Source organism: Xiphophorus maculatus, chromosome 13 (genome assembly GCF_002775205.1).
Source record: "Xiphophorus maculatus strain JP 163 A chromosome 13, X_maculatus-5.0-male, whole genome shotgun sequence".
Classification (NCBI taxonomy): Eukaryota; Metazoa; Chordata; class Actinopteri; order Cyprinodontiformes; family Poeciliidae; genus Xiphophorus; species Xiphophorus maculatus.
This window is the reverse complement of record NC_036455.1, coordinates 24390641-24398219: the sequence shown is the minus strand read 5'-3', so window position 1 is coordinate 24398219 and position 7579 is coordinate 24390641. Positions and strand designations below refer to the sequence as shown.

Genomic DNA, 7579 nt, shown 5'->3' with positions numbered 1-7579 from the left:
AAACTGTCTGAACACTGATAGTAATTATCTTCAGATGTGTTCTTTAGCACCACTTTTAAGAGAGGTAACCTCGAGGCCTCCATGCTTTTAGGAAGCTGCAGACCGACTTTTAGTCTGTTATTTTTTTTCAATCAAGATTTTAGAGAAACTTGTTTTTAATAAGTGACATGTTCTGACCACAAGAAATGTATATATATGTGTACATATATATATATATATAAATCTATCTGGTTTCATATCAAATCATAGCACAGAGAAAGTATTACTTGTTAATGACTTCAGCTTTAATTTTAATTTTAAAGGTTATAAGTGCAGCATTTGGCACTGAACTTGAGTGGTTAAAATTAAATGTGACATTTTCTGTAAGTATGAAAAACTCAGCAAATAAACATTATAAAATGATGCGCTGAGTTTCTATTGGTTCTAAGATTCTATTTTAGGCCCTACACATTTTAACTTAGAAATTCTGGGATCATTCAAAGCTGTTCTAATGGTACCCAGCTTTACATTATCATCTAGTTTTGTCTACCTGCACTTTTTAATTCAAACATATGGCGAATCTAAGATCAATCAGGACAAAACTGAAGTTAATAATGGTGATAACCTTCAGAGAAACTTACAGTAAGAGAGAAATATACGATAAAAAAAGATGTGGGGCTTATATTTGATTGTACTTTGTTTTTTAAATTAAAAATGTTACCAAGAATACTCATTGTCACTTAATGAACACTGATGGAGTTAACCGTGTCTATTTTCAGACAATTATGGTACTTTAATAAAAAGTTCCTTTTCTTACGGAATAGATTGCTCTCTTTCTCTGGACTTAAAAGTTTCATAGCCTTTCCACAGGCATAAAAAAACAGGCAGTTTCTTATTTTAATTTGATAAATACATATATTTTTAATGATCGACTAATTGCTGTGATTCATTAACTACTTTAGATACCAGTTGTTTGACTTAAATGCTGATTTTTATTTAGTTGGGATCAATATTTAACTTAACTTATTCACATGATTATTTTATGGATCCATATATTTGGATTTAGTTTGATTATTCACTTTAATATTTTAGATCTTAGCTTTGACAAGATTTTAAAAACAACATGCTTCTTAGGATTTCTGTCTCCAGCTAGAACTGTTGTAGTGTTTATAAACACAGTGCAATAGAAGCATGCAAGAACAATGAAAAACTACAAAATCTCATTTTTTTTGTAAACTTTTTTTTTTTAAATTAAATCAGGTGTGTATCTCTAGACTGCTGTGCCCCCGACTGGACAGGTGCAGCCCAGTCTAATTGGCTGCATCTCCCAGGCCTTCCCCGCTTCACTAATTTCCCAGCTCCACAAATTAGAGTGATACCACAGGAGGCAATCCGGGAGGGTAAAGTGGGTCACGCCACCTGAGGATATGGCGCTCTGAGAAGCGGTCAAACGTGCTGCACGTCACCGCTCTGAAGGTTTGTTTCCTGACACTTTTTCAGCCGATGTGAGCCCTGGTCAGCTCTGCAAAGACACAACCAGCTGAATTTATTCAGCAGATTTGTTATTTTTGACTCCCATCGTCAGACAGAGATGTGGCATGGTTTCGTGCTGAGGCAAAAGGAAAGGCAGTGAAGAAATTAAAGAAAAACAGAGAATAAAATCACACAGTGTGTTTTAAATAATAAGAGATGGAGCCAAGGCTTGTACAAAGAGTGAATGGTGAAATTATGCTGGCTCTTGCACAGTGAATATATCTGCTTTGTCATTCTTACATCAGTGTAAAGGAAAGCAGAAGTGGATGATCTTCTCTTGTATCATGTTGCATCAGTATCAGTTTGCAATGCTGCACATAACCTCTCCCAGTGCTGACTTTTAGGCCTACTGTTGTTTTTTAACTTTAAAGCTAGGGAAACTTATATTAAGTTGATTGTTGCTTGTTTGCCAAATGGTGAGCTGTACTAAGACTTAAAATCTGATGTTCACGGATACTCTCCATCCAATCTCAATGGGGTTTTAAGCCACCTTGCAAGGAAAAAACTGCAAAAATGCTACTCTCTACAAGCAATTCAAAGGATTCTGGCACAACTTCACTGTCTTCAATGGAGAAGGCACAACGATCTGTGGAGACGAAGACTCCAGCAGCAACGGAAATACTAGGAAGCATCAAAGGGATTGAACACAAATGCACACCACACCTTCCAGACGTTTTTAAACTATGTATTCTGGATGTTGTACTTTACGTTCCAATCTGTTTCTCTGTTTCACAGAATTCCAATAAAATGTACTAAGGTTAGTGGTTCAACATGAGCAAATGTGACAAAGTTGAAACATTGTAGCTTCTTTTGCAAAGCATTGAATGAAAGATCTCATCTGATCGTCTTGAGAAATTGTTGCTTAGAGGCCATCTTGCTCATCTGATCAGTGTGAGTGCTAGTGGACGCCTCTCTGCACTTTTGGGCTGAACAGACAACTTCACTGGGTAACCTTGACTTGTAGATAACCCTTCTGATGGTCGCCGAGGTCAGGGGTCATAACCTCTGCCTCTTTGAATTCATGAAAATTTGTTTTCTTTACACTTTCTTTCAACGCCCATCAGCTTTCTCTACGTCTCCCTCAACACCATTCTCCAGCACAGATGTTGTCACGGTTTCTTGGAAGGTGCAGTTGTGTCATTATGCAACATACCGAGCAGACATTTTTCCTTCACCACCTGTGGGATATGATCTGAGGGTAAAATAGCTCATGAATGAGAAGAACAGGCAGGCCATGAGGCACTACAAACCTAATGGAGACATTATGGACTCAGTGGGAGACTGTGAGGGAGGAAACGACTGTGCAGCTTCGGTTGCTACACAGACAGCATCCAAATTGCAAGAATATATATTTTTTATGGTGACATTTTCATCACGGAATGGCTAAATAAAGTCATTAAAAAACATCTAAAATGAACAATAAATTAAACCAACAAAAATGGATGCATGTAAACTCAGCTGGACCGTGGCATTACTCAACTACGATTCTGCTAGAGACCCAAAGCCAGCAGGGGGCCACAAAGGGTGCTTGAATGTGACACAGAATAGATGCTATATTACCTTTGCTTTGTGTGTGTGTGTTGCTGTGTGATTGACTGGCGACCTGAGCAGGGAGTAACCTGCCTCCCACCCAGAACCACGGCTCCACCTTATTCCTGCCACAAGAAGCAGGTACAGACATTAGATGGATTAATTTCTGAAGCAGCCAGGTTAACTCTACTACCAGAAAACTGTGGCTGGCTGGTGGATTTAGGTATGATCTTTCCAAATCGCTATTCCTGTTTCAACTCCACTGCTCATTTTGTTGCCCAAACTTTTTTTTTTTGTCAACGACTGTTTTTGTTTTGAGGACAAGGCAAAAATGACAAAAACAAACAAACAAAAAAAAACTAATACAGAATGACTAGCAAATAAAAATGTGAAGAAAAAAAGAGATTAGAAAAACTGCTAATTCCATTTGTGTGGAAAACTGTCTAGAGGGACAAGTTGTTACAAGTATGTGTTTATGTATTGTATTGTTCTAACACAAAACTAAATGTAACATCGCCTTTTTACATAGTTGCTGATAGTGGAGCAAGGCGTTCTTATAACTTTTAGACATCATTTAAAGGAAATGTGCAACTTTCCGAAAGGTTCACATGGTTGAATTATCAAAGATTTGTGGAGGAGTGTTTCATTTTATCTAAAGTAAATGAAAAAAACACCGCCTTTAGAAAAGTTGTATCCCCAGAATCTAGTTTTATGTTACATTAATAACTATTTTCACTTTAAAAACAAATATATTTATATCACGTGCAAAGTGTGCAGTCTGTTTATATTTGTTGTAACACAACGCTGCAAAAAAACCTCCAAAGTTATTCTTGTGTTGCGCAATAAACTCCCCCAAATAAATGGTACACGATACAAACAAACATACCAAAAACATATGTTACCGAAATCAAACATGTGAATGTTCCTTTTATTGCTGACGGTGTATTTAAACTACATCAACCGCCTGTTCAGACAGCAGCAGCTGTGTAAAGACCTGAGGTGGAAATTTACGCGCACTTCCGCTTTAAAGGCGAAGCAGCGACCTGCACGAGAGAGTCGCTGTTACCGAGCCGTCGTCAGATCAGATCCGCCTTCAGTCCCGACGCAAGGCGGCTGGATCTGCCGCTCTGTGCGCACCGCTGGAGGAAAACACGCAATCTGTACTTATTTTTGGAGGGATTTTCTTTTAACATTTTACCGGAACTTTACGCAGGAAAACCACCGGATTACACCTGCGTGCGTGCTCTGGTGGCTGACTCTAAAACCACTTTGTATTCTCACCTAGACCCCACTTGTTGATGGGGCACCGAGGGGGTCTCCCTCAATTATTATTCGTAATCTGGATCTAACTCTGTCCGACGGGGGAAGTTTTGAGCAGCGCGGTTTCCTGACAGATGGCTGCGATGGGAGGTGATCGGTAACAGCCCTCGGCATCGGATTACACAGTCAGGCTGCTGCCAGGTAAAGCAGCAGGATGGGAAACCAGATGGACAGGCTGTCACATCTAAGTTATGCAGAAGTTCCGACGGTGGACCCGAACGGCGTGGATACGGACGACGGTCCGCGGATCGGAGTGTCTTACATCTTCTCGGGCGACGACGACGAGCTGGAGGACGGATGCGCGGTGGATGGCGGAGAAAAACGCGCAAACGAGGAAGAGAAAAACTATGATCAGCGCGACGAGGTGGAGTGCGCTGTCTACAACAGAGAGGAGTGCATCTACGAGAAGAGCGCGAAGTGCGCAAACCTGGAGGTCTACTCCCCGGAGAACCTGCTCAACAAGTGCAAGGCGGGGGACCTGGTGGAGTTCGTGGCCACGGGTCAGTACCCGCACTGGGCCGTGTATGTCGGGGACTTCCAGGTGGTGCACCTGCACAGAGCCGAGGTTAAAAACAGCTTTCTGACCGACGCCAGCCAAGGGAGGAGGTGTCGGATCGTAAACGACTGGTACAAACTGAAACCCCTGTGCGCAGAAGTGGTGGTGCAGAACGCGATGGAGCAGGTGGGGCTGAAGGACCGGGAGTTGAGCTGGAGGAACTCGGAGAGCTTCGCCGGTTGGTGCAGGTTCGGCAAGAGGGAGTTCAAGATGGGCGGGGAGATCCGGATCGGCAAGCAGCCCTACAGGCTGAAGGTGTTCGTGTCGGACAAACAATCTCACGTGTTGGAGTTTCAGAGCTTGGAGGACGTGATCATGGAGAAGCGGAGGAACGACCATCTGGGCAGGACAGCCGTGCTGCGGGAGCTGGCGGCGCATTTCAGAGGCGTGGAGGAGATGAAAAGTGAGATGGGAGCGGAATGATGTCAGTTCCTCAACTGTTACACTGATCTCCTCAATCCGTAGCAATCCTCATTAATTTTTCAGGCCTTTGCAAAAAACATTCACACCCCTGAAGTTTTACACACTGTGTCACATTGCAGCCAAAAACCTAAATGCGTATTGGGGATTTCTGACCAACTCAAAGGAGCACATAATTGTGAAGTAGAAGGAAAATTGTACATAGTTTTAAAAATTTAAACCAAAAATATCAGAAATTAAAGACTTATTCATTTAGCCTCATTAGGTTCCCTATACATAGCATTCAAAAATTACTCCAGAAATTAAGTTTTTGACATGGATGTCTACTCCCCGGAGAACCTGCTCAACAAAGGTATGTCCGGTTAGAGCGAATCTAACCGGACATACCTCTGAACACCATACCCACTGTCAAACATGGTAGTGGCAGCTTCATGCTGTGGGCCTGTTTAGATTTAGCAGGGAGAAGGATTTAGTCATGGTTAATGAGGAGCTGAATGCAGGACATTCAAAGCCTGTTTTAGAATGGTCCAGTCAAAGTCAAGACCTAAAGCTAACTAGAATTATGTGGCAAGACTTGAAAGTTGATGCTCTTAGATCTTCTCCATCGAATACGACTGAGGTTGAGCTATTTGGCTAAAATAAGAACAGTTAGCAGAGACATAACCAAGATTTTGCAGCAAAGCCTTTGTTCATTGGGTTGAATCACTTTCTGAAGAAAAAAAAAAGGGAATACTACCATTCACTTTCCACTTCACAGTTATGGACTTCTTTGTGTTGGTCTGTTTTAAAATAATAACCAAGCAAATTGAAGTCAGTGGTTGTAAAGTCTCTACATTTCAAAACATTTAAGGGGTATACATTTGTTTGCGAGGCCCTGTAAGAATAACTTCAGCATTTAATTGACACATGGACATATTTTTGGTCCGTGTTTTTTAAAAGTTTATAATTTAACTGCCTTAAAGCCTCAATCATCATTTCACAACTCAACTTTGACAAATGAAAATGACTGAATCAGCTGTTTATTTTTGCTACAAAATGCTCTCCGCTCATATAATGTAGTTTTATAAACGCAAATTCATCCCAAAGTGTCTGGAAGCAGGATGAACACATTCCTTCTATTTATAGATTGTCCCATTACTTGATCCAGTTGAGATTTAATTTCATGTCTCAGCTCTCTCAGACTGCTGTGGATTTTATTTTTCAGCCTTTTTGGGTGGGTCCAACCCAGCGGCACATGTGGAGGAAATGTTGTGGAGCATTGTCTGTTAAACTGATCAAAGTCTGTGTTAACTGTTCCCAAAGTTTGAGTAAATCATGAGTGACTGTCCCACCTGGATGCGATTGTTATTGTTTCTGCTGTTAAAGTTGATCAATACGAAGATAAAATCATTTAATGCAGTCTTTATGCTCGGCGACCACATTAGATTTAGCGATAGATTAATTGCTTGGATGTGCAGCGAACAAATCTGAAGCAACTGTGTGATGCTTTTATGGCTAATATGAACCAAAATGTATCTGGTACCATGAAAGTAGTTCTGAAGAGTACTAACGTCGACCCAATAAAGAGGCCAGTAATGATATATTTTAATTTAGAATATTCAGCACAAACTGTAATAATTATTTGTCTAAATCTTGTGACGCAGCAAAAATTAACAAATTTTAGGAGTGCACTGATTGCAGTTTTTTGGCCGATCACAGATTGCCGATCTTTAAAAAACCTGATCTGCCGATTCCGATTTTGGCCGATACCAATTTTGTTTGTGTGAAATATCGCTAAATATGGCAAGAAAGTCGCTGAGTTGGCAAAATTAGGGTGACTATTGTTAACTGCTAACATGCAGGCATGACCAGGTGGGCCGGTCTGTCAGTCAAACCTCTCTGAAGGCAGAACAGAAGACGACAGAGGTTGATTTTTATACTTTGGCAGAGGTAGATAAGATCGGCTTTGCATTCAAGTGTCGGCCGATCACCGATCTCTCAAAATTAAGGAAATCAGCATCGATAAATTGGCAGTCTGATAAATCGGTACAGCCCTAATCATCAATAATCCCACAATATCTAAAGCAACTTGTTTTTGGAAGTTCAAAGCTGATGCTTTTCTAACTTCCTCTAGCAGCTCTAGCTGTGCTGCAATTGTAAAGCTAGTTCAGTCATAAAAATGGAACAACAACTGGACATACTGTTTTATTCCTGTCTTGCTCTGTATTAATGCTTTCTTAACTGGAAATGCTGTAAGAGCTT

General features: G+C 40.8%; 1 protein-coding gene across 1 annotated transcript; it reads left to right on the top strand.

Annotated features, from left to right (window-relative positions):
• Nucleotides 1–4078: 4078 nt before the first annotated feature.
• Nucleotides 4079–7051, top strand: LOC102222593 (protein FAM84B-like). Its single transcript, XM_023344499.1, has one exon. It carries the CDS (start codon nucleotides 4517–4519, stop codon nucleotides 5339–5341), a length of 825 nt encoding a protein of 274 aa, XP_023200267.1. The 5' UTR covers nucleotides 4079–4516; the 3' UTR covers nucleotides 5342–7051.
• The last annotated feature ends 528 nt before the right edge of the window (nucleotides 7052–7579 follow it).

What these genes read in the sequence shown, in the direction of transcription:
- LOC102222593 (XM_023344499.1), top strand. Translation starts at nt 4,517, where the DNA reads ATGGGAAACCAGATGGACAGGCTGTCACATCTAAGTTATGCAGAAGTT.